This window comes from Anabas testudineus, chromosome 11 (genome assembly GCF_900324465.2).
Source record: "Anabas testudineus chromosome 11, fAnaTes1.2, whole genome shotgun sequence".
NCBI classification, from domain to species: domain Eukaryota; kingdom Metazoa; phylum Chordata; class Actinopteri; order Anabantiformes; family Anabantidae; genus Anabas; species Anabas testudineus.
In genome coordinates this window covers 2,081,767-2,109,111 of record NC_046620.1, presented here as the reverse complement: position 1 = coordinate 2,109,111, position 27,345 = coordinate 2,081,767, and the positions used below count along the sequence as shown (strand labels likewise).

Below are 27,345 nucleotides of genomic sequence, written 5' to 3'. Positions count from 1 at the left end.
TAAAGAGCAACTAGATCCCAGCTACTGCAAACTATTTGTATTCATGTGTGAACGCATGTGTGCTTCAATACTATACTGTACCCAAAAGAGTTTCAGTGTGAGCTCGATTAACTGAAGTCTGTATGTGTCTGGTTGTGTGTGTAGCTAATCTAATTACAAAGGAAGCAACATTTTGTATATTTAATCTCATCGGTGCACATCACGACTTGTTGAAGATGTTAGTTCCTCTATCAGACCAAATAAATGCTGCTCACACGTCACATTTCCTGTGTAACTACTTCTGTTTTCAGTTTGAGCGTGTGCAAGTCGTCCAACACGTAAAGAGATATCGACACGCTGCACGTATGCACACTGCTGCTGAGTAAAAACACTGTGTCTCTGCAGAATAACAGGCAAACAACCTTTAGCAGACTTGTATTTTGTAATGAATGACGGTCATAGTGACAGAGTGAAACAACAAAGTGAGTGTAGAAGCTTTACATTAGACAGTAGTGTCTATGTTTGCTGTGGGCCGTCATGCTGCTACTTCCTTTATGAATTTCTGATCAACACTGACTGACTGTGAAGACTGGTCGACTAGTTCTTAGCTTATTTCACCCTGCGAGATGTCCGCGTCTGTGTCACATTCAAGGTTGACAGTGAGATATTTTAAAGACTTTAATGAGGACGGAGGAAAGAGAGAGACCGGGAAGGTGGAGACGTTAGAGGACGGAGAGCATCACATCGAACATGGGTCACAAAAAGCTGGTATGTATCAATGAAACACAGCCAGAAGTGCTGTAAGTGTTTTCAGTGTTTCAGTCTTTCAGTCACTGGAGGACCTGTACACACCAGGACCATCAGGAGAGCCCAGCTTTGATCCTCAGGACATCAGGCTTGTGAATAGCTCACTTTAACAGCTCCTGTGATGCTAGAACTTTGCTGCTGCTGTAATATACTGTATACTGTACATACTGTAAAATGATGACTGTACATTTATTTATTATTGTGGAAGTAAGAATTGCAAATAAGAATCTGATTGTAGTTGTAACTGTTATGTTTATCTGTACATATCTTCTTCTCTTTCGGCTTTTCCCATCAGGGGTCGCCACAGCGAATCATCCTTTTCCACCTAACTCTATCATGGGCATCTTCTACCCTAACATTAGCCAACCTCATGTCCTCTGTTAAGACATCCATATATCTCCTCTTTGGCCGTCCTCTTGCCCTCCTGCCTGGCAGCTCCATCTCCAACATCCTTCTACCAATATACTCACTATCCCTCCTCTGCACATGTCCAAACCACCTCAGTCTGGCCTCTCTGACTTTGTCGCTAACACAGGCAACGTGAGCCGTCCCTCTGATGTACTCGTTCCTTATTCTGTCATGTTTATCTGTACATATGACTGTAAATAATAATAATAAATCTGTTGAATCTTCATTGGTCTGTACAATAGAAATCTGATCTGATCACAACCCAGAATTCTAGTAGTGTACCTTGGCTTGTACACTACTAGAGCATCATGATTTGCTGCCTGGACCACTTGTCATGAAGGTTTATCTCCTACAGTATAACGTCACGGTGGTTGTCCAGCACCTGAACCTCAATAGAAATTGATTCTTCTGAACACTGAGTGAGCCTCATGTCCACTGTGTGGTCGAGTGGCAGGTGAAATATAATTAAATGTGAATACTGTTCCTCCATTTGTTAAGGCTGGAAGTCGAGCAGGTTAATTAAATTAAGTTTGATAAAGGTCAATGGTTCAAAACGTCCTGGAATTTGTATTTTGTCTCTGTAGAACCACACCGTGAGAGGAACCGTGAAGCTGTCAGAAGAAGCTGTTTCAGAGGTTTTACAGTGACTCTGGTTGGGCTGTATCTTCTGATTCTGGTCGGCATCGTCACACGCTGTGAGGATTTTTACTGTGTCTTACTTTCCAAATAAAAACAATGAATTTATTCTTAGTTGATATTTAAACTGGCATTAAAGTTCCTGTTATATTAGGTGAGATATTCAATCATGCACAGTGAAGTTAATTCATTAAATCTTTAGTTTAAAACATTAGTTTCAGTTTCCTGTTTTGTTGTTGTTGTTCACCAGATGTTTTACTCACTTTGGAAAATGAACAACTGCAGAGAAGATGCAATAACCTGAGAAACGACTCCAGCCTGATTCAGGATAACTCTGCAGGTTAAAAAGGTTTTTATACAGTCAGACACTCGAAACAGTATTATAGTAATTTAATTTAATTTAATTTAATTTAATCAACGTGCTGTACAATAACCTGTTAAATGATAGTATTTTATGTTGTAGCATTATAACAGCTGTTGACCTCCAGTGAGTAGTTGGTTTAACACTGAATGCCACAAACTCCATCTTTAAATGCTTGTTTAACATTTAGGTAAGTTGTGTCCCGAAGGATGGAAGAAGTTTGGATGTAGTTGTTACTTCAAATCCACTGAAGAGAAAATTTGGTTTGAGAGCAGAGACGACTGTCGAGACAGAGGATCAGACCTGGTGATCATCAACAGCAAAGAGGAACAGGTGAGATGTTTGATCTCTATCTGAATACCACAGTACACGTAAGGAGATGGTCGTGCCATCATGTTGGGATATAAATAAGAAACTTTACATCTGTCCAGTGTCCTGCATCCAAATCAGATCACTAATTTAAGACGAGGCCTGGACTTTAAAGGATTACTGCAAAGACTACTACAAGAATAGAATCAAACTATTTACATTTTAAAAATGCTTCCGTATAAAACAACATATTAACTCTATAAGGAACTCATTTTCACTACATCGCTGAGCGTTTCTGATTTATTCACTATGAAAAGCGACTGGATTATAAATGAAACACTGCATTATGTTTGGAGACATGACATCTCTTTGTCAACTAATAGGAATTCATTGCCAATCTCAGTATGACTGTGGAATCCTGGATTGGTTTAACAAGAAGGTGGACAAACGGGTGGAAATGGGAATGGGTGGACAGATCACCACTGACCGAAACGTGAGGCCAACTTTAAGTTTCTATTAGTCTTCAAAGTCGTGGTGTCTTGGTGGGACAGCGACACGTTAAAACAAGAGACGGAGCAGAGTTTGTATCCCTTTTATATAATGTGTTGTAATTTCATGTGTTTAAAAGAAATTACTGAAAAATTGCTTTTGCTTTTGTCCCGCAGGTTAAGAGCACCAGGAGAATTGGAAGATACGTCATACTGGTCGTATGTTGCATGCTGTAATAATCAAAGTTTGACACAACATGGATATGAATTTGAAAAGACCTGGATCTGTGAGAAACAGATTGTCTGCATTTATTAATATAATTTATATGCATATCTTACTCTTTTTAACCTTGTTTACCAGCATATTAAAGAATTCTGCATCAACACATTTACATCGGTCACTATTTAATCCTGAGTCAAACTGAAGCACAACCAGAAAGAAAATGAACATAATGAATCAGGTTTAATGGATAAGCGTAGTCAGTTCTCCTTGTGTTGACTGTCCTACATTATTTTACAATAATAAACCAAGCAGCTACCACTTCCTGATTCTGACACTGACGATGGCCCGTCCCACCCCATTGGCCACGTCCCAGTACTCAGTATCATTACAGGAAGCACGTTTTAAAATGTACATACAAAATAAAAAGGACCGGCCTTCTCTTAATCTTGACTTTTCAAACTTCTAATCAGAGACTCTTGATTATAATTTTCTTTCTTTGTTATTTTACATTATAAAGCGGCAGTACGAGCATATTAGCAAGACAACTGTACAGATCACACATCACATTTCCTGTGTGGTTATTTATGTATATGTAGTTATCATGTGATCAGATATGAAAGCGGCCTTCAGCAAATGCTTTTATATGCGTGTACACTGATGCATCTGTGAGTCATCAGTCCAGGGAGTAAAGTATTGACTACACAGATGACGTCTATTCTGCAATTAACTAGTTACAGCTGGTTTGATAATCTGCCCACTGCCCTCTGCTGCATGTCACTACTTTCTCTGTGTGCGTGTCTGTGGTTTCTTTAATAAAGTAGGAAGTGACATGATGTCGTTTTGTAGTCCATACATTGTTTGTGCCAAAATGTTATTACGAGCAGTAACATATTGTAGTTATGAGCACAGCTGAGGAAAGAGTTCACATAGTGTTTAGAGTGAAACAGTCCTGACTGAGGTCGGGTCACACTACACTACAAGTTCAGGCACATCGGGTGTGATGGCCAGGAGGAGCTCCTGATCTGAGAGATCATTAGTGATTTAGTTAGTTTAGTTTTTTTGGATTTGATCATGATGATCACCTCACATGTTGAAGGTGAAAAAAGGGGAGTGCCTGATGCCGTCGTGGCCTTTTACCACTTTAAAATATCCATAGTTTTTCTCAGTAAATGAGAAATTACATTTCCCTTTTGGGTGAACGCCTTAACCGCTGCATGCGTGTCTGTGGTTTGGCTCACTGCTACTTCCTTGATGGTCTTTGCTGAAAGCCTTTAAAGACTGAGATAAACGGACAAGAGAGTGCAGCTCGATGTTCAGTCAGTTCAGCACGATGTCGACTCAGGCTTCAGATCATCAAGCTGAGCCACATGTGACACTGAATGTGAGACATAAAAGAAGAGTCCAAATGGGAAGCAGAGAACGGGACGACAGCGAGGAGGCAGATATGGAGAGTAAAGACCATCACATCGATATTGTCTTACCAAAGAGTGGTGAGCAGGAAATAACTAAAGATAATAACATAAATAACTGTGAGAGTTGAATCTCCTGTAACTGTAGAACGCACGCTTGATTCTGTGAGGTGCAGATTGAGACTCATTTTTAACTCGGAGTCATTCAAAGAAACAACTAAAAGTCATTAAACATGTGCTGGATACAAATGTAGTTTGTGTGTTTTGCCTCTTTAGGGTCGCAGACTCAAAAGACTGTTCCTGGTGTCAGAAGCAGCCGTTTCAGAGCTTCTACAGTGATGAGAGTGTTGTACCTGCTGATACTGGCTGGAATCATCATACGCTGTGAGGGCTTTTTATTTCTGCTTTAACTCTGGACACACGTTTGTGTAACACATTGTTATTTCTGTTCTTAATGTGTTTATTATTTCTCACTTCTTACAACTCAGAACTGTGTCCTGTAGCTAACAGGTTGATAGATACTGTAACCGAGTCTAAACCTCGTACATTAGGTTTTTTATCCTCTATTGAATCTGCTGACAGATTTTAACATACACAGCTGTGCTGCAATAAAGTAGAGAGCAAATGGATTCACTGCGCTGGAATTTACTTTATCTTTACTTAAAATGTCGACTTCATGTTTTTAGATATTTCAGTCACTGTGCAGAAAGATCAACTCACCACCATCTATGAGGAGCTGAAAAACAGATACGACAACCTGAGCGACATCTACAACCAGACAACGTTTGAAGAGAAACAGCTGAAGGAGAAATGTCAAAGTAAGAAAAGATTCCAGGAGAAAAAACTGTGTTAACAGTGAAGTAACTGTTTTATTCTGTCCTTGTGTCGTTGCAGTGAACATCACTGACTTACACACCTGTTCCAACACCCCCGGTAAAAACTGCAGTCAGATGGAGGAGGAGGCAAACAAGCTGAAAGAGGCCATAGCAGGTGAGAGAGTACAGAGCAGTGTGACACTGAATGACATGATATCTGTCACTAAAAGACTTGTTTAACATTAAGGGAAGAGTTGTCCTGATGGGTGGATGAGATTTGGATGCAACTGTTACTATAAGTTCACTGAGAGGAAAAGTTTGAAGGACAGCGGCGACGAATGCCAGAGGAGAGGAGGGACTCTGATGGTCATCGACAGCACAGAGAAACAGGCGAGTGTCTGTGTTCACTTCACGTTACTGCAGGTGCACAAACACAATACACACAAGCAAAGTGTGGAAAGGGAAACACGGGGCTGACTGTGGAGTTTAGGTACAGATGAAGTAGAAAGACACCAAATACTGTGTAGAGCTTTTACCAGCATGAACGGAACTGCAGTGAAAACCAGCCAATGCACAGTGTCTAGTGTTTACAATGGTGGAACGAGCTACCTGGCCCGCTCGCCCAGCAGCCTCCCTCCCAATAGCTTTATATCTATATATATATATATCTATACTTCTTCACAAGCACGAGCCGCTGGCATCTTATCTTTTCATGCAAACACACGACACGACCACCAAGCTGATCAACCGACCAACCACTGAGACATCGTGTGGTTGGAGCTATTTAGCTAATGCATGTTGTTCTTTTGTGATGCTGTATTGAAGATGCTAAGTTGTATAAACTATGTTTTCTGTATTTCCAGACATCATTCAAACATGAAGTAGGTGAAGAAGCAGAGATTCAGCTGTGTGACTAAACAACACGCAGATGAGAGGGAGGCGTTAGAGACCTGCTCCATCATGATGAAACACAGACGTGAAGTGTTTTTGTTTTTGTCTGTTGCTGAAATATTAGCACATGTTGCGTTGATTTCTACGTTTTACATTTATGATTATTATGGTTTCATCATGTTCTCTGAAATGCTGTCGTTTGAATTTGTCGTGTTGTTTCCTTCAGTTTTGCTTGTTTTATGAAATTGTGCCGTTTTTCTCTTTTGTAAATTATCATAAATAAACAGTTCTTCTCACGAGGTATTGAGCCTGTGGCTTGATGTAAAAAACAGTCGTTGGGTTGTAATAAACAGAGGTATTATTGAATTACAGTGGTACCACAGGCCTCTGTGTGAAAACTTGTACTCGACTTTCCAGGAAACGTATCTAACTAATAAAGGGAAATGGTGTCTGTCAGCAAAGTAACCTGATGAAACTGAGCCACAAACATGAAGCAACATGTCCAGTGCGAGAGCTTTTCAAATGTCTCCAGACAGCACAGAGATTCAGTGCACTTCCTGTTTTGTACCTGAAGAGACACTGAACATAAGTGGCTTCTCATGCTGCCTCATTTCCTCAGAACAGGGGTCAGTAAGTGTCTGAACCAGCTCAACTCACCACCGGGCCTGGCTCCCCGCGATCTCCCCTGACTCCTCGGATTCCCGGGCCTCCCTGTGAGAAACAAATAAGAGACGTGAATCTCAAATCTTGTGTGCGTGCGTGTGTGTAGAGAGATGGATAGAGCTGTGAAGGGTAGGCGTAAGGAGGTCTTGCCTAGAGATCCCTACTGGGGGTAGGTCACAGCTGGGATTCGGTCTCTCCGACACTACACTACACTAAAGAATAAGACTGAACCAGAATGAACTAAAAAACTCAAACTACATGAAATGAGACGTGCCTGTAATAGTGTAACCTTAGAACTAGTGTGACTGTGAGTGTGTGTGTGTCTCTCACTGGTGATCCAGCAGGGCCAGGGGGGCCTTTGCTGTCCTGGGTGCAGGTGCAGGCTTTGGGTAACGCCGGGCAGTCGACCTCCTTCCTCTGGATGATCACATGATGAGAATGACACCACCCAAAAAAAAAAAGACAAATGGACATGAAGGAGCGTGAAATGAGACGCGAAGCAGCAGATGACGAATGTGAAACGTACTTTATCAGATAAGTTCGGCACTAGTGTGATGATCTTGTGTGTTGATGTATTTATTACGTCTGTGGTGAGGTACCTAATACTGCTCTGTCATTTCTGTATCTTGTGTTGAAACGTGAAAAGATGCATCATGTTCTTAGTGGTTTTCAGTTTGATTTCCACCGACTGATGTGTCACCACTAAACTTAATGTTCTCAGAAAAGAGACGTTGGTAAAAATGACTTAAGCACTTACGGAGGTTTGTGAAGGAGATCGTCATGTGTACTGCTGTACAGTGGTAACTGTGGTTCATTTCTTACCCTCTCTGCTGCTACACACTGAATAAAGTTAAATAAGTCAAATCTGGAGAGTAAAGAAAAACTCACCAGAGCAGGAAGTTCACAGCACTTGTCTCTGTTGGCCCACGAAGTGCTGCAGACGATGTCAAAGATCTGGAGCTGGAACTGTGGAGGAAAGACGCATTGTATTTAATACAACTGATATAACAGATATAAATACACTTTAACTGGACTTTTAACAGGAAATGTTTTACACTGACATGAGTCACACAAGTGATAAGAGAAGACGATATATCTTACATTTCTATAAACAATAGAAAATCCCCCTATTTTTATATCTGCTTTAGGTAAAATCCAAAATTAGACACAATTTCAAGTATTTAAGTTTATATAAGTGGTATGTAAAATGCGTTTAGTTCACCCAGGGCCTGACTAACTACTGGACGAACCCCCCCTTCACAAATTTAGAGGATGTTCTTCTAACTGTGTGTTGTTTGTGGTTGTGTTGCCGACGTCTTTAGTTGCGATTAACTGAAGTGAAACATCAAACCAACGGCGTTGTGCCAACGCTGCTCAGCGACACCTGGACTTCTTAAAGAAGTTTCATCCAAAATGTTTCCTCAGTCCTCAGATGTGGATCATCATTCCAACCTGAGCTGAAGAGAAGCTGAGACGCATTTTAAGTGTGTGCTCATGGTTTTGCCGACCAGCTCCTCTGTTCCACTTTGGAGCAGACGGCCTCCTTTACTCACATCAACTGTCTTATCTGTTGTTGGGATTGATAGTATATCACCTACTATTATTACTGGGCAGCACCTCTGGGAAAACTCTAACCCTGCATGAATCTCCACATCTGAACCTACTAACGTGAGCACAGTAAATTAATGTAGTGGTGTCTAAAACAAATGTAACCAGAGGAAACCACCAGATGGTGGCAGTCTTATTTCATCTGCCAGGATTAAAATCAACGATGAACGGCAACTGCTGTGCAAATAAAGCTTTTAATCTTAATCCTGTCTCTTGGCAAGAAAAAATAAGGGTTACCTCAGGTTTCCAGCTTCCCCCTGAATCCTTTTTGCAAAGGTCTGTGGTTTTATTTAATAGGTACAAAATGAGATGATTAGTCAGGGCCACATTATGAATCATGAGGTTTAAACACGTGTGGAAAAAAAACAAAAAGAAGAGCGCGTTGAGCTGCTCCGAGAAGCAGTTTGCTCTTTAGAAGAAGCTCGTTTGTTCTTCCTTTTTATCTTATTGAATAACCTTGTTGTCCTGCGAGGTTGTTTTGTAACTGTGAGTAAAATCAAAAGTGAAGAGTAAAGAGAAAGAAATAAAATCTGGATGATGATAAGATAATAAGTAAAGAGCTTCAGATCTTAGGTTTGTTTCCTTCTGTCAGAACCATCGACTCGGCTGCTCAGTTCTGGTCTGAGCAGCAGTGGCTGGTTGAGAAAATTTAAAAAATGATGCTTCTGGGGATTATTTGACTTGATAAGTGGAATCCGTCAGCTTCAGAGCCGAGTCAGTGTCAGTGGGTTTCTCTTCAAAGGAAGATCAAACCTATCAGACACAGAGTCGGGCTCTCTGCTATTTCTGGAGGAGAGAGGCTAGAAATGGATTTGTTTGCATCCAAAAAGCTGCTCAAGGAAATATTGTAGCTCCGCTTTGATGCAAAAATGTAGTAGATGAGAGGACAGATGAAACCACTGGAACAGCGTGAGCTCCAGCTGCACTTGTTTGAATACACTGGAAACTCTTTCATTCTGTCATCTTTTTCTAGTGTTGTCGAGCAACGATCTGAACATGTGAACATGTGGTTCTACTGATGCTTATGTGTGTCTTTGTGGTACCGGTGCAGAGTTGTCCTTGTTGCCTCTGGAGCGGACCATCCTGCCCAGGACTTCCGTTCCATCAGTGGTGATGTTTCCCGCTGCGTTGATGGTTTTCTCGGCCACCATCTTGCAGTCGATCACCACTTTGGCGCTCGTCTTGCTGATGGCGATGTGAAGCTGTACGGGAGATAAAACGTGTTATGTTCACTCAATTACCTGAAACCTGGATAAACTGTGTGAAGGTTTATTCTGGAAAAAATCTAAATGTACTTTCCAACACTTAATTTCAAAGCAAAACAAGCTGCTGGGTTTAACATCAAATCATTTCTCCTGCTCCTTAACCTGCACGAAAACTGGAACTGGGACAAAAATGAAGAGAGCATGTGGGACTGGAACCAAAATAACCTCATCCAACCTGAGTGATGCTGCTATTTACAGTATAATTACACAGGTAGTACTGTCACTGTGATGGACAGTCAAGTGCATAACTGAGCGGTGCATGAAACGCTGCCTGTCTGCGGTGAGTGGCTCCTCATTACCATTAACTCTGCTCTCCTGGAACTTCTACACAGCAGCAAGCTGCTGGCAGAGGCTCTCGTTTTATTGTTTCATGAAGATGACCATTATTGCGCAAACACACACTCCCACCTGACCCTGTTCACCTTCCTCTAGAACCAAACTTTTGTGCAACAGGAAACAAAAGCAGTTAGAAGTCACTGCCCTTCTCATTGTGTCCTGATTGGCTGCTGTATTTACAGAGAAGAGGAAAAATGTGCTTCGTGTGCGTCTCCTGTTGTCCTGTATGTTCTTTCTTTGTACTCTCTTTAAATGTCCACAGGCGATGGCAAAGAGAATTATAAAACACATGCACAAGCTGCTCTAAAGAAAACAGGCTGTAAACCTAAATAAAGCCGCTCTGTAATTTAGATTCTATATATTTGAGGCAGCATCTGGAACAGTCAAAAATAAAACTATCGTTTCTATTTTCTTTACCAGCAGAAGAGAAAAGTTGTGTGTTACCGTTTGCGGCGGAGGAACTTCGTGCTTTCAGTCGGTTGAGTTTAAGTTCACTGCAGATGTGAAATTTGATTTTCCATTTACTCAGGTGAACTTGCTCAGTGCAGTGGAACGATCTTTCTCTACTAAATCATCCATCCATCCATTATCTAAACCAGCTATCCCGTTAAGAGTCATGGGGATGTTGGGGCTGACAGAAAACCATTCACACCTACAGGTAATTTACAACTCTGATCAACCCGCATGTCTTTGGATTATGGGAAGAGGTCAAAATTTCTCCACGTACAGTATACAAACTCCACACAGCGCTTTGAGACTGACAGAAGAACTGGTTTGGTTCTTGTTCACAAACCACATTCAGAAGCAGCATGATCGAGAAGAACCGCATGAAGAAATTCGACTTCTGGTGTGAATGTGCTAAACTTCAGCAGAAGGACGAAGGCTCCTTTAAGCAGCTGTAACATCCTAATCCACCATCTTTTCTGTTTTTGCTGCTCTGTTCTTCTGCATGCAGTACAGTCCACACAAGTTTAGGGTTTGAACTGGGTTTTGGTTAGGGTTAGGGTAACGGGCTAGTGAATACATTATGTCTATTTCCAAGATGTCAGCTTTTCAGAAACATAGAATACGACATCTGGAAACATGATACCGCCTGAACTTGACTGAACTTAGAAACCAGAAGATTCAATCTTCAAAGTGAGTTAAGATGTGATAATTCCCAAAAGATGATATGTAGATTAATTAGTGTCACCGTAGGTAAACTCCTGGTAGTAATATCCTATGTATGTAGCTATGTGTGAAAAAGTGGCAAACATGCACACACACACCTCCAGAGGCAGCAGAACAAAAGGTGAAAAGTTAAGCAGGAAGTAAATGCTGCTGACAGCGAGCAGACAGGAGTGACTGCAGATCAGTCAGCCAGTCCCTCAGCACTGATGCACTGACACTAACACAACATGACTGTGAGCCGGTTCAGGCTCAGGGCACTCGGCTACAGTAAGGCTGTCAGCACTCCTGCCACTGTCTCTGTGCTCAGCAAGGTTTCAGATTGAAGAAGAGCGAGTACAAAGAAAGAAAAGAGGGAGCAAGGAAGTAACACTGAGTAAATCAATGAACTGGTTCATTAGCAAACTACTGGACCAGTCAAACAAAAGCCAGCTCAACAGTAATGTGATGGAGGTGGTCAGTCCGTGAGCTGATCTGTGAGTTAAACCGGGTCAGACAGTGAAAAGGGAGCAGCCGACCTCTCGTCAAGTGAATCACTTCACTTCAGCCATTATTCAGGGAGTCAGTGCGCAATTAAAGGCTGATTTATAATTAATACAGTGAAGGGGCTGTGTTTCAGTATGACTAACTCCAAAATAGCTCAGTGTGAAGGCAGCATGGAAGTTACTGTGTGGTATAAAAAGGTAAAATAAGATGATAACACACAGCATACTGTACTCTTACAATACAGTAGCTTACAATATACACCTCCCCCAGCAGGTATAAACCATCACAGGTATAAACCATCACTAATTAATGGAGTAAAAGAAGGAAAAGACAAATTACAGAAGAGCCTAAGAAGCTTTTTATGCCCAATACATCCTCAGTCCCGCTGGCATTTACTTTGACACTCATAGAAAAGTTAACCCAGGGTCAGACTCAGTGATTCTGACCTTATGGAAGCTGCCGTAGAAGAGTTTTTTGATTTCGGGCCCTTCGAATGTCACCGTCTGGAACTCCCCTTTGTAGTCGTTGTTAAAGAACGTCAGAGTCTTTCCTCCATCTGTGGGAAGACAGATGTTAAACAAACTACATCTATATCAGTGTCCTCCTGTGTGACGGGAATTGGTTTCATTGTAGGATAAAAGACATCATGACAACTTAAAGCTTCTCTGATCCTGATGGTACGACTGGGTTTGCTCCCACACTCACTGTCAAGGATGACTCCAACCAGCGGCTCGTTGTTCCTGTTGAGGATCTCCCAGAGGGCAAAGGGCTCCTCTGGAGTGTTGGGCAGCAGTCTGAACAGCAGAGTGATGGTGTAGTCAGAGGGCAGCCCCTCAGGATGCAAAAACCTGCAGAACGAAATGAAAGAATCAAGATAGAGGCAGACTTCACAGTTTGTATACAAATGCAGGTTTTAGTACTGTTTTAATAAAGGTGAAGACAAATACAGCAACACGTGTGAATCTATCTGCACCTGGTTGGCTGTGCCAGCAGAGCATCACTGTGCAGGTGGAAACAGGGGAAGGTGTTGAAGGTGCCAGGTACCATGGAAACGCCAGAGATGCTGCTGTACCGATTCTCCATCAGGCCAAAAAGCTCCATCATACGGAAACCTGGTCACAGATGGCGGAGATTTAACTCGTTAACATTAGATTAAAATTAGTGCTCGGACCAACTGATGAGCTCATGTGGAGGAGTTTAGTGCACGGGAGAAAGAGAACGTGCAATAGTAATTTCTCTTTGGTGCTAAAGTCGGTCTTAAAAGCAAATAGACACCTTGTGTATTAAAAGCACACTGGAAGTTCTGATGTTTCTTTATCTGACTGCACTCGTTCACGACATTCAGTGCTATTTATGAGACCAGATGTCAGAGGAACAAGGAAAAGCAATCAGAAGAGCAAGACTCACCACTACTCACCTGTCTTGACTGTGAGCGTTGTCAGGAAGAGTAAAACACATTTCCTATTTGTGTAAGAGTTTTAAAAATGAGCTACTGCTGTGAAAAGGACACTTCTGAATGTCTTTCACTCTGAGTATTAAAGATACTCGTAGAACACATGGTAAAAGTGATCATATGTTTGATCTCATACCTGGTGTCGTGCTGCCACTCATCGGTATAGCTGGACAGGCTGGGAAGAGCAAAAATGTTTGATTAAGACATTTTTCTTCAGACAGCTTTGAAATACAGCACAATGACTGTAATGAAGTTTTAAATACTGTCATTTACAGACATATTATGAAGTAAATGATCTGTCATGTTACTTTACAACAGGAAACTGATGAAAACTTTGGGTTACTCACTGGCGGTGGCGGCTTCACACACAAACGTCACCAGCTTCTCTTCGATCTTCTTGAAGGCGTCCAGGTCGTCCACAAAGAAAACGTGTCTGTCACTGGGTTTACTGGCGATGCTCACCAGCTCACCGTAGTCAGCATCAGCAAAACCAATCGCAAAGACAATGTAACCTGTACAGGAAAACAGAGGAGGACCAAAGACCGTGTCATGATTTTGTTCTTAAATTTCAATTAGTTACCATGTTTACATTCATAAATACCCTTCTTCTGTTTGCATTCAATCCGAGTCACAAATTGCTTTTCATGCAATCAACAGTAGAATCAACATTTGCAAAAATCACAACACTGCCATCTAGTGGCTGGAGTTTAAACAACAGATAATGAAGCACAGTTTGTCACAAATCTTTGCATGTAAATCAAATTAAATTCAAATAAAACAAAACACTTTTTTAATGTACCCTCATAAAAATGTATTTCTGGTAGGTTTAGCTTTGAGCTCTTTCTGTACAAACCCTACAGTACAGGGGCCTACGTTGTTTACCTCCTGCTTGTTTACACCGCTGGTAAAATCAAATGAAAATGTAAGACATACACCTAATAGTGTTTTGTTCAAGCAACCCAATTAGAGCAGACAAGCCTATTTTTCTCAAACACTGAAGACTAAAGTGTGTCTCTGGGACCTTTATAAAGCCTCATGTGAAACCATAAAATCATAAAAAACTGTTCTGACCTTCCATCTGCATCTCCTTGGAAACCTTATTAACGTCATCCTGGGATCGACCATCAGTAAGAACCACGAGGACTTTGGGGATTCCCCTCCTGACTCCTCCCTCCGCTGTGAAGATTTTCTCCTTCACATGCTGGATGGCTCGACCTAATTGGACAAATGGATCCATCAATCAAACCTAAAGTGCTCATTCTGTTTCTTGTAACCTTATACTGATTTAAGCTCCTTGAAACACTTTTGGTTACACAGAGAAAACAAGCAGAGCAGAGGATCTAGTTATTGAAACTCACACAGGCAGCTCAGGTTTAAAGGTCCATACTTTGGATGAATTGTCAGAAATAATTCTGTGGGAAATGTAATTGGTAATTTCTCTGTGATGTGAGATGGAAAAATTCCAAACCACAATTTGCAATATATAAAAAAAAGCTTTTTTTGAAGAGTGATACATTTCAAAATATCTCCAGCGTGTTTAAGACACGGACAGGATATTAAATTAATATTAGACTTGTTTTTTCCTGTTTCATTTTTGCCAGAAGATGAAGCTCCTCTCATCTCTTGATGTCTCTCTGAGGTTGTAGGCTTTTAATTCGGTGCCAATTAAATTACTGTGGCTGAAATCGATGCAGCAGTCACATCTGTAGTCAGCTAAAAACCTTTACGTTGCTGTTCCTGCTGCTGCTGCTGGGTTTTCCGGCACTAGAAGAGCTGTTCATCTTCCATTTGATGCTTTCTAAAGATGTTAACGACTAAATTTCAAGACATTATTCAAATGTAATATTAGATGCATCTGCCGGATGAGATTTTAACAAACAAGGTGTGATTTAGTGTGACAGGACATAATAAACGGTGCACAACATGCTGATAAAACCAAACATCAGACAGAGCCGCATCAGAGCAACCAGCACAGAAAGCACAGGCTCAACAGCCAACATCTGAATCCTATTCAGAGAACGACAGTAGGACTGAGACAAAAGAAACCAGGGACACCTGGAAACACTGAAATGTAGCTTGAAAAAATAAAGACGGTTTCTGGGGCTTGTGGTAGAGATGTAGCATAAAAACAGTTAATGTTAGAAAGTTAATTAGAAATGATTGCTCTTCAGGAGGTGATGTGTGCTGCAGCGTGGACCACAGAGCCACTGGTCACTGCATTTAAATACAGCAATTAACTAGCATCATGCATTTAATATATAGATCAAGTACTTAATGCAGTGGGAACAGCAGGTGACAGATTCTTAATTTCAGTGTTCAGACTGAGGTGATTGAGTGCTCTTCAACTCCCCAAACTGCTGCTTCCTAGTAGGAAAGAGGATTGGTGTTACAGTGTGACATTAGCAGTGGGACAGTTCCTCCCCAGCAGCGACGCTGTTCCACATCTGTTCTCTGCAGCCTCGTCCCTGCAGGAGAACCTGGCTACGCTGCTTTGTAAACACTGATTAATGAGCACACCGCTTGCTCCTTCCCTACAGACTTCCTGACATTACACACGCACTCAAGAAATATAGTCTTCTCTGCACTTATACGTGTAAAACATTGAGTAAACACGCTCTGTTCTGTTCATTTGTTTTACATGAATGTGTTCACTCAGGGACGAAGCTACAGAATGACTTGATACCAAACACTGAACCAACGTAGGGAGGACGAGGACACACAACTCATACAGGTTAATTTTGTGCATGCATGTGGCCTGCTGCTCGATGAGTATTGATCGTGTTATTAGGAAGGTGTGAGTGTTCTGGTGATCTGGGGAAACAGTAGTTTCACATCTCTCACAGCATTTCCTGAAATTCCACCAGACCACACTAACAAACTCTCATTATGTTGTGGTTTCCTCCTCCTCAGCTGTCAGCCTGCTCTCAGCGTACTCACCTGTCTTGGTGTTTCCTCCCTTGTAGGAAATCTTGTTGATGGCGTCCAGCAGTTGTTCCTTGTTGCTGTACGAGTTCAGCTTGAACTCAGTCCGAGCGTCGTCACTGAACTGGGCAATGGCCACCTGTCAGACAGCACAAGAGAAACTAATCAGTCACAGGAAAGTATAAAGTTGGACATTGAGATTTAAAGGTTTAAGGTTTAAAGTGTCAGATAATAACATACAGTACAGACTAAGGTGTTGACAGAAACCAATGACATTTTCAAATATCACACAAGAAATAGAAGTTTATATGAAGCACTTTCTATAATTTAAAGGTCTTGTATGGTGGTCTGTGCATTTAAGCTGAGCTCAGCTTTATCTTATTCCTGATGCTGTAAATGAATTGAGTTGGACTCACTGGAGAAAAAAAAGGGAATGAAAACAGGAGCACAGCAGAAAAAGTCGGTGATACAGAGAATAAAAAGGAGTTGTTTCATCTGTGAACTTGGCTGTAGTCACCTGGGAGAGCAAACTGAAATACTGTTTATTTGTACAAAACAAAAAAACATAAATCAGAACGGCTTAGTGGAGCTTATTTTAAGAGTGCTGCTGCAGCGCTCAGAACAAGAATCCGAAAAAGGTTTTCAGCCACCTGGGAGACACCAGACGAATACTGATTACATGTAAATGAAAAATGACAAAGACGACAAAAATACTGTTGCTGTTACAATAATACAGTTTACAGTAGTTTGTCCTAGAGAGTGGATTTTTCATAGGTTCCACTCTATTTTCCTGCTCCTGAACAAACAAAGACAAAAGGATCGAAATGGGTTTAACACGAATGCTGGACATATATAATGTTCTGCTTTATTATGTCCTGTTAGGCGATGCACTAAAACTTATCATGTGCTATACATGTACGTCTGCAGGTGTTGTTTTATTCTGTATTTAAAAAATGTATATTTCATGTGCACTGCAGCAGAACGAGCCCAAGACAAATTTGCCCACGGGGACATTTCATTTCAATTCAGTTTATTTTACCAAATCACAACAACAAAGTCAATGCGTCTTGTATCGTATCACATGCTGTGGATGTTCTGAGTCTGTGGTGTCAGTACCATCTTCTATGCTGTGGTCTGCAGGGGCAGCAAACACCAACAGGCTGGGTTAACTAATCCGGAGGGCTGGCTCTGTTCTGGGGGTGGAGGAGGATCCTGTCTATCAATCCTGGATCCTCAAGTGCTCCACAGGAGATCATTTCTCCCAGTAGCCATTAAACTGTAGAACTCATCCCCCCTCTAACTCGATCAGGAACTTGTGACTGTTACGGCATCCTCACATCTGATGTTTGACTTTATATCATAATCATTATCATGTCCTCACTGACTTTTGGACCACAGTGCCCCAACATGTTTCACAGTTTTAAGAAACAAGAGTTGATAAAAGAACATCTACAACATCATAGAATCCTAAATCCTATTGTACCTGTGTGCCGTCAGGGCCAATCCGGTCCAGAGCTCCGGTCGTACTGTACAGGAAACGGATGATTTTCAGGAAGTTGTCATCACCAATACTCCAGGAACCATCAACCAAGAAGACCAGGTCTGCTTTGGCTGCCTTACAGACTGGACAGGAGAGAAAGGGGAATCTGAACAGACTGAGGACCGGAGCAAACAACTCATGGCAGCAGGTTTTCAATTTTCTAGGCAACTCACGCTTTGTGTTTTCAATGAGGACGAGATAATGCAAGAGGAAATAAAAGAGAGGATGGATGGAAATGTGATGAGATGCCGGAGAATGTAGAGGATGAAAAGGAGGACAGCAGCATGTTATTTACCGTGATGCACAAATCATTTAGCTTCATGTTTTCAACCATTACTGCTGCTGTTTTTTTCTTTATGTCACCAACAAACATCTCTCACAAATATTCCACTGAAGGTTTTCTAATAGCCTCGTGTTTGAGAAAGGACAGAACCAGACAGAGAGAAGCAGTGAAGGATAAAAACACCAATTCAGAGAAATCGGATTTTTGGAAATTGAATTTGAGTATAAATATTAAACATGTCATTCATATTGAATTTTGTTTTGAATTCAGGGGCATATTGTTCAATGTGTGGAGAAATCCTTTCATGAAAAACAATCTGGGAGCAGTTTGTTATTATTGGTTTGTTGCCCTTTTGTTTTGTGGAAAGGACAATTTTCTCTCCTTTGCTTTTATTTCATTTCTGCTCTACGGCTGTTGAAACAAACAAACTTTAGTTGATTTTTAGAGATAATGACTGAGGAATAAAAGGAAACCAGCTTTTGAGTGGTGTAAACCTTTGAGTGATTAGAGGCTGCGACTAAACGATCGAACCCTTGTTGAAGTCATTAAGCACAGACCACAGTGCTGTCGCTCGTTACCAATCATCCAATCACTTTGTCTTCTCTTCACATAAAGTCCTATTTAAGGGTCAGCTGGTATTGATCAGCAGACAGTTTCAGACATTTATTTAATAAATTACATGAGGTGAAAAAAAAAAGCATCAACTGATTTGTTTTTCAGAATAAAAGCCCACTCTGCAGCTGGCATTATTAGGTCTTGTGAGGGGAGAAGTTCTGGTAGAGATTTAATCTAAGTTCAGTTCAGTTCTGTCGTGCTGAACTCTCATAACTCTACAATCCCTGGTAAAAATGAGACAGCAGAAATGAGTCAGCAAAAAGCAAAAGCAGAGGATAAGAAAGAGGTGAAAGAGTCAAAAGAGCTGAGAGTTTGCAGATTAACACACTTTACAGATAGAGGAAGTTTAAAACTCAGCTCATGACAGGTTCACAATCTCCAGAGGAGAACAGATTAAAACTGTGCCCCAACTACGGAGCTCATGAAAAACTGGGACCAACTCTATTCAAAGAGCTTTGCATTTTTCTTAAAAGAATGGAATAAAACATTGGGTTCATGTTGAAATATGTTTTTTATTATATGTAGTTTATTTTTTGCCACAGTATCAAAAATGTTACTGGGAAGTGATAGATCGAAACATCATTTAACGTGAATACTGGGCTTCCATAGAGAGCAGAATGTGTCTTATCTACACATGATGAGCGGTGGCTTGCTTCATTCATGGTTCTATGGTTGTACACTGTTTATTGAGCAGCTTTTATTTATAACACGTGAGCTATTAACACCAAATCCTCTCCATCATTAAAAATTAGTTTTTTTACCTGACAGGAGACTGAAAAAGTTTAATATAAACACTGTTTATATTATAGATAGTAATCTATCAGGAACATGTTCAGACGGAGACTCACTCGTTTCTTCTTCTGCACTCGCAGATATAAAACAACCATATGGTGTTTGAAAATGAAACTGTTGTTCCTGTGGTGACAGATATGTGAAGAATGTTAATTACACGTTTGTCAAAATACAGCACTTGGTTTAAAATGACCTTTTTAGCGTGTTTAAGACTGATAATTATGTGCTATATGTTATGTGCATGACTGATTAGGTTATTGTGTGTGTTTAAGACACCCGCTCGCGTGGGAGGAGAAAAGTTAAACTGTGTTTACTGTACGTGTGACTGTCGTCTTCAAACAAGAAAACACGTCAAAGTCTTCACTTCGACCAGCAACAGGTCTCGTTTTGATTTATATTAAATGTATGTTGGCTAAAAGTGAACTAGACTTCTCGGAGTCACTGACAAAACAAACTTAAAACAAGTGAACTTTGCATGATCCTGAGTTCCTGCGTTAGACGTCATTTCATTTTTTAACACTGAGAGAATAAAAACATGTTTACAGATGAGTTCATAATTCGTGGTTTGGGTTTCATCTTGGCTCCGTCACCAACAGCTGGTTAATGAGAGATCCGACCTTGTCGTATCCTCTGGTCATATTGAAAGCAATTAAGGATTCATTTGGCTGATTAGTGTAATATTTGATGATTCTTCAGCTTTCATGGCTTTTTCTTTATAATGGGCATTTTAAACATGCTACACCTTTGTGCCAACTAATTTATTCAGCACATCTTTAACATATCTCCAGTGAAGTTCAGAACTATTCAATGTCCTTAAACACATCATGCAATAATAAATACAATAAAAGTATGCTTTGAAATTCATCTTCTATAATTCAGCAGACATAGTTTCTATGGATGGTTTCTGTAAGGTGCAGTTGTAGCTCATGACAAGTGAAGGAAGATGTTTTACTTATGCACACATAACATACTGTATTACAAGTAAATGTCCTGCATAAAAACATTAGTCCTATTATATACACGGTTGAGGAGTTTAATCTACATCACATATTATAAAATGATTTGAATCCGATTGAAGTAAAATAAGATGCTCCGCTCTGCACAGACTTCACGAATTGGTCCTTATCAAAATACAATAAATAAAAACTAAAAGATTTCTACTAAAACCCTTTGTTTTTAAAAGTTACATCCTGTAGCTGTACGTATAGCAAACTGTAGATGTAGTCAGATCCAAAGCAGTGAGACGAAGCATCAGCAAAAAGTGTGACGCAAATGATCCTCAGTCACGAACACAACAAGTCATTCACTCCTGTGCATCCACATGAGGGAATCGACAGAAGACAACGACTACGAATGAGCATCTCTTACCTTCTTTGGCAGGGGGAATCGTAGGTAGTGGGGTGGTGCTAGGGGGCCTGGTTGGCGCAGGGGTCGGTATGGGTTCTGCATATAGAGAATAAACAACACACACACACACACACACACACACACACACACACACACACACACACACACACACACACAGACATGAAAACCTGCAATCATAACCACATTCATCATAAAAGTGTCACCACACGGTCTGGCCCTGAAATTAAACTTCCAGATTCCAAAGCAGCGTGAAGCCTCAGCCAGACCACACAGTCACAGACAGAGATGTGGAACCTACAGAATGTGTAAGATAAGTGCATTCAGCCTGTGATTGTAGCTCCTGTATCATTTGGTAATTCGATAACAGCATCAGCCACTGTCTAAATCAAACTGCAGCTGTCTCTGCTTTCAACTCGTTGCCTTTATTCTGTGTGGGGGAGCGGAAAAACACTAGATAAACCAGCTGACCCCCTCCCGAGCATTCACAGTTTATTCATTCAGTGGTGTTTAGGCAGTAAATCAGCTACCTGAGGCTGTGAATTACTTGTGATAGCAGGTAGGGAGCGTTCAAGTAGTGGCTGCCTGCAGCGATGGAGATAGTCATTTGGAGAAAAGGTTCTGGTTTTCATTTGCATCAAAACAAAACAATAAATCATTGTGGAGGCTACAGTACGGGGGGGGGGAGCAGCTTCAAGCAAACAAATACCTGCTCTGGGGAAGGAAGCGTCTTTCTTCACTATTTCCTTTCTCTTCTCTGTGGTTGTTTCTTTCTTTGTCTTGCGTTCAGCTCTCCAGCCTGACGTCTCATCAGACTGTCCTCTCTTTGTCTCCTCCACTTCCTGTCTTTCATTTTCTTTTATTTCCTCCTGTTCTCTTGCCTTACACTTTTGCTTTGTCCGCGCCTCATTCATATCAGTGTTCCACGGAAATGAACTTGCAGAGGCTCATGAATGTGTTGCTGAAAGGTACTCCATCTCATTATGTCGGCTAAATTGCTGTCAAAATTTCATTATACTGCTTGGCAGTGCAGTGCACACATTACAAATCAATTACCACCAACATAACAACTCCACTAAACCATAATGTTGCACTGATTTGGCCGGGCGCTGGAGGCAGGTCTCTGTGCGCAGCAATGTGGAGCAAAAACAGAACGAACCTTTCAAACTTTGAAAAAACAAGGTCTTCAGCAGTATAAATGTTTGTCCTGTAACTTTGTAGGTCATTGTGTGCAGTGTGCAAAGACATAGCTTCATGCACCCAGTCATTTAATTACTTCAAAGAACAGAATTGTGTTTGTAGTTTATAGCAACACAATTCAACATCGGCACGAACTGCAGCCTCTAAAACGGATCATACACTTAAATCAACACGTGTTGATTATTATCACCTTTAATAAGGCCAGTGGCTGCTGCAGGACTCTTGTACTAGACTGCATCAGTTTTAGTTAAGCTCAGCTGATTGACTTCACTCTGCACATGTATAACAACAATGAAGTGATGAAAAACGAATCCTCTCTCTACAGTCGACTTTAAAACCTAAATTTTAGGAACATTTATTCTCCAATGAGTTTCAGATAGATGGTTTTAACTGGACGAGTTCTACACTCACTTCACTACATCAGGTGGTCACTGAAAATTAAACAGGAAAGAGGAAGGTACAGTAGCCCACCCACGCTCTTCCCTCCCCTCCCTTGTCTTCAGATAGTGGGTCCTGATTAGCGTTAGGAGCTGCCGGCTCGCTCTGAAAGGAATGAAGAGAATTGTGCTCTCATCGCACCCGGGAGGATAAAAGATGTTTTATGCTGAAAACGATCACCGGCCTGGTCTACAGCGAGCTTCTTTCTACACGATGACGGCTGACAGCGGCTCCTCCTGTCTGTGTGTGTGTTTCTGCTGTAATGTTATAATGACTCACGTATAGGAACCATCCAACAACTCGCATTCATCAGCCTCAGACTGATTATACGAAGCCTTGACAACAACAGTTGATTGACAGTTGTCGTCGTGACTCAGACTCTTTCTGAATCTCACTGTACAAACACACTACTCACTGCCATTTCTATTCTTTATTTCTATTTCTATTCCTGAGCATTTTATTCTGCCTGGCCCATTTTTCTGGGTTAAAATAAAGCCTCAAGTGTCTGTTTCCAAATTTAAATCTCACAGTGAAAACTGAACTTGCATTTTTTTTATTATAACTAAGAATATTCTGCCTAGAAACGGCACACACTGCACTTCTGTCCATGCTCGCAGGTGTATGTACAAACCAAACTGTGTGTGTGTCTTACGTGTTTTCTCGATAGCGGTGACTGCTGGTCCTTCGGTCCCGTCCAGCAGCTGAGCATACACACTGATCTTGTACTGTGTGTTGGGCTTCAGGTTGTTGAAGCAGTGTCTGCTGGATCCTCCGCCCAGCGTCGTCTCTTGCTTCTGTCCGTCTGCAGCAAAAATGCAAAGGTAACCTTGTCATTTCCTGGAAGGACTGCTGTGTGTGCAGGGATCCTATTTTTATATTTTGTCTATAGGCTCATCAGTAAACAAACAATAAAACTGAATACAACTTGTAAAAGCCAAGAAGGACTGATAGATAAATCATGTGTGTGCGTTCAGAAAACACCACACAGTCACTTCTCCAGCTTCACAGGGGGAAGGTGGAACATTTTAATGAGTTAGAGCCGCAGCACTGTGCCAAGTTGATCGTTATGGCTGAAGCTAATAATAAAACTGTCAATACAAAAATAAAAATAGACGTTTTAACACTGCAAATGCATGTGGGGAAAAACTAAATGCATTTAATAGAACAGATGCAGGAGGAACACACTTTACCTTCCACAGAGGTCAATGTTCAGCTGATTTCAGCCTCTGCAGCATTCAGCACTGTTACAAAGCAACGTCTGTCATTTTAGTTCTGCTCAGTGTTTTAAGTTTCAAACAACTCAACGTGAACAAGTCTGATTGAAAAGCATCTTTGGGAAAAAACGTGACGGGAATCACTGAACACATTTTACAACATATGTTAACATCAGCAGAAACATTTCTACTGCTGAAAAGCGTCTTAAATAAACCTAAACGTACTTATTGAACTATCTGAGTGAGATGCTCACGTGTCTCAAGCACAACAAAACACAGATGAAGGAAATCACATCTACAAACTATTACTGCATTCACTCTCTACTATCCTACAGAATGACTTGATATTCATGATCTCTTTTCCTCTCTACATCACTTTACCCTCTGCCTCCTCATTTCACACGGTGCATACTAAAAACAGGATAACGTCACGCGACTTCCCTCTTACCCCTGCAGCCAACACATTTCTCTGGTAATTATTTACCAGCTGTGCCAACATAAATCCTTATTTAGCTCCATTTTGTGTTGAGGGAACAAATCCCTGGGAGCTCCCTGAAGAAATACGGGGAGACTGCAATATTACATGCCTTTTATGTGACAATAATGATGGCAGTGTTGTTGCTGGAGGCCTAAAGGTGATGAATAACAGCCATTACTTTCCTATTTGGTGGATGACGGCTGTATTAAAAGTCAATCTTACCTTTGAGGTGGTGACTGAATGGTGGACGTGTGTAATCGAATCGGGGCCACACCATCTGTTGTTTGATGTTATTTTGGTTTGTGGGAGTGTGTTATCAGTTTCAAACAAACGGGAAAATACACAATTATTTCTGCTGGCGCTAAGCCTGGTGGCGGCGGAGAATCAGAACCGAGGAAATGACTTTAATAATTGCAGGGATGTTTTGTGAAGGTGACTTTGGTGCAGAGACTTTTCTGACAGCTGATGTAGCTAAAGAACACATCAAAGTCCATCAAACTAAAAAAAAAAAATCTTTAATTCTTTAATATAGTCCTGCAGGTAATTTGACGGTAATAAGAAGTTTAACGCTTTTAGTGGTTCGGGTTTAAGGACTGAAGGAAATTCCATCGTGCAGCAGCTCTGTAATTTTCCTTCAACATGCAAAATTTAAATAGATCAAGACTAAACATTAAAGTTGGATTTATACAAGTAGTTTATTTCCAAAGAGTTTAGAAAGATGCGAAAATGCAGCTGAATTGCAGGAAAGTAAAAAAAATGAAAACCACATATGGAAAACAGGACATTCAAAAATAAAAATAGGAGGAAGATCAGCTCTGGTACTAAAATAAACTACTGCTGCAGGATTTCTGTTGTATCTTGAAGTGCCATCATGAGAGAGATGGACGACACTGAATGACTGATATTTGATATTTAATAAAAGGCCAACATATTCACAGCTTCTCCTCCATCTAGCATCTATCTACATGTCTCCTGAGGCCGTTCCACAGGATTCTGTCCCGACAGCAGGAAGAGGTGAGAACTCACCACATTAAGTATTTCTGTATGTTGTAGCTTCGTCTGTGCAGATAAATGAAATTAAACAGGACAAAACGTACATAAAAAACACTATCATGATAAATATATATCCTACATTCCAACATTTCCTTTAAAAATCCAGTCAGTGATGTCACCAAAGAAGTCAGAGGTCACAGTAGGAAACATTTCTAAGTAACGTTCAGGAACGTGGGTTTGACTGCGACTGTGACTCATGCAGAAAGCACTCTTCATTTCACTTCAGTTTCACACTCCCACACACGCAGACTGAACTTCAAATAGAAACACTTGTTTTGCATTTATTGTTTCAAAGAACAAATCTTTTCACAATCAGAGAAGAGGCTGCAGGTGCAACCCGAACCTCATCACAGAAATCCTGATGAGAAGAAACTAATTCTCGAGTTTTTCCCGTTATTCTCTTTTTCTTTAAGCATATCTCTTGATAAAGAAACAATACGGCATAATTACCGTCATTCCTGCAAGAAGTACATCTCATCCCAACACACTTGGCAGCCACAACACCGACCTTTTGTTTTTTGTACTTCACGCAGCAAATGTAAATGTCACCCTGGCTGCGATCCATACGTCTTCCTTCTGCACAAAACAGCACAACTAAACCTTTATGACTGTCAGCACATCTCTGACGGGACACAACAATATCTTTGTCATCACAGGTTGATTAGGGATTCAGGGAAAAGGACTCTCTCTTTGTGCTAAATACTAAAACTCCCATTAATGAAATCATGTCAGAATGAATGAGGCTCCTTCTCCTGCCAAAGCAGAAATGCAGCGTAGGAGCTCAACGGGAAAATCACAGCTGCACATACAGTATCATGAATCCCATTTGTCTAGAGAAGCAGAATCACGCTCAACAATCATCTCAGGCCTGACGTAAAACACATCTGATTATCCAGAGAGGCAGAAATGTGGCAGGAGAGCATCAATATTTGCTTGAATGCGTGTTACTTCCTCTTGAAGCCACTGCATCGTCCGCCTGTATATAAAGCTTTGTCTATTATTCATTTGAGATGCTGCCTGAGGTCAGTGAGCCCCTGTCCCTCATTGAAAATACTGTGGTGGGGTTAAGTAGTTGAGGTTTAATAAGTGTGTTGAGTGACCAGCAGATCAGGTGGGGTTTGTACTGTTTGTAGCCAGGTGTGGTTGTGTAACACACAAAGAAGCTGCGTCTCAGTGGAACGACCCGGAATAAATAGTTTAACTGGTTGTTTGAATTGTTCAGTGACAATAACACTTCAGGTGACGCACGGTCTTCAGGGAAAGTGACCGGCTATTTATGGATTTACTCTCCGGCACTTCTGAGAATCACAGGAGTGTCCGTCACTGGGTCTTTAATAAAAATATTAAACGCTTATTTTGGAATCAGTTTGCTATGAGAGATATTCAAAACAAGATCCAGAGAAATTTGTAGTACAAGCAATTTCCTGACTTTGATGAACCGTGACACCCTCTGACACCTGAGATAGACGGTATGTGTGGGGTGTACAGGATGTAGACCAACCCTAAAATAACACCTCCAGCTGACCATGGTTCTGTTTGTGTACTCACTGAGCAGAGACTCGATGACCACTCTGTAGGTGCTGGCGTGTCGGTGAGGCTGCCACTGGGTGCACAAGCTGTTCATCCTCACTTGATATGTGCTCAGGTTAGTCACCCCCAGGTACACTGCAGAGAGAGGAAGATTATTATTATTATTATTATTATTATTATTATTATTATTATTATTATTATTATTATTATTATTATTATCATTGTTCAGTGACAATAACACTTCAAGTGACGCATGGTCTTCAGAGAAAGTGTCAGGGTATATATGGATGTACTCTCCGGCACCTCTGAGAATCACAGGAGCATTATTATTATTATTATTATTATTATCATTATTGTTGAGTGGTTGTATTTTTGACATGATGCAGTTTAAACTGTACTCGTGTTCAGTTTTATAATTCTTTTTTTTTTTTTTTTACTTTTCTGAGACAAACCTGTATTCTGGTGGCGTCTTTGACATCAACTTTATTTCCACTAAACATTTTTGGACATGTTCTGACATTAGCACCATAAAACACACTAATCTAAAAATACACTGTGTGCAGTTGTCAGCATCCTTCTCTACGTGCTGCTGTTATAATGAAACTCTATAT

At 40.9% G+C, this 27,345-nt stretch overlaps 3 protein-coding genes across 6 annotated transcripts in view; 2 read left to right on the top strand and 1 right to left on the bottom strand.

Annotated features, from left to right (window-relative positions):
- The window catches only part of LOC113154130 (collagen alpha-1(XIV) chain-like), a 123,578-nt gene that overhangs the window by 26,274 nt on the left and 69,959 nt on the right, over positions 1 to 27,345 (bottom strand). For all 4 annotated transcript variants that reach the window (XM_026348140.1, XM_026348143.1, XM_026348141.1 and 1 more), the window contains 15 exons: positions 26,753 to 26,869; positions 23,112 to 23,261; positions 20,825 to 20,899; positions 17,710 to 17,849; positions 16,242 to 16,365; positions 14,376 to 14,519; positions 13,652 to 13,816; positions 13,441 to 13,479; positions 12,825 to 12,963; positions 12,557 to 12,699; positions 12,298 to 12,407; positions 9,641 to 9,799; positions 7,878 to 7,955; positions 7,320 to 7,406; positions 6,984 to 7,037 (listed from right to left, as the gene is read on the bottom strand). In XM_026348140.1, the coding sequence (XP_026203925.1) occupies positions 6,984 to 7,037; positions 7,320 to 7,406; positions 7,878 to 7,955; positions 9,641 to 9,799; positions 12,298 to 12,407; positions 12,557 to 12,699; positions 12,825 to 12,963; positions 13,441 to 13,479; positions 13,652 to 13,816; positions 14,376 to 14,519; positions 16,242 to 16,365; positions 17,710 to 17,849; positions 20,825 to 20,899; positions 23,112 to 23,261; positions 26,753 to 26,869 (1,724 nt within the window). The remainder of the gene's footprint in view (positions 1 to 6,983; positions 7,038 to 7,319; positions 7,407 to 7,877; positions 7,956 to 9,640; positions 9,800 to 12,297; positions 12,408 to 12,556; positions 12,700 to 12,824; positions 12,964 to 13,440; positions 13,480 to 13,651; positions 13,817 to 14,375; positions 14,520 to 16,241; positions 16,366 to 17,709; positions 17,850 to 20,824; positions 20,900 to 23,111; positions 23,262 to 26,752; positions 26,870 to 27,345) is intronic.
- Positions 377 to 3,846, top strand: LOC113154135 (C-type lectin domain family 6 member A-like). Its single transcript, XM_026348146.1, has 6 exons — positions 377 to 747; positions 1,779 to 1,889; positions 2,081 to 2,170; positions 2,382 to 2,524; positions 2,884 to 2,993; positions 3,166 to 3,846. The coding sequence occupies exons 1-6, from the start codon at positions 606 to 608 to the stop codon at positions 3,302 to 3,304; spliced, it is 735 nt and encodes a 244-aa protein (XP_026203931.1). The 5' UTR covers positions 377 to 605; the 3' UTR covers positions 3,305 to 3,846.
- On the top strand, positions 4,506 to 6,596 carry LOC113154136. The gene is made up of 6 exons (XM_026348147.1): positions 4,506 to 4,701; positions 4,897 to 5,004; positions 5,307 to 5,438; positions 5,515 to 5,610; positions 5,683 to 5,825; positions 6,299 to 6,596. Exons 1-6 carry the CDS (start codon positions 4,521 to 4,523, stop codon positions 6,350 to 6,352), a joined length of 714 nt encoding a protein of 237 aa, XP_026203932.1. The 5' UTR covers positions 4,506 to 4,520; the 3' UTR covers positions 6,353 to 6,596.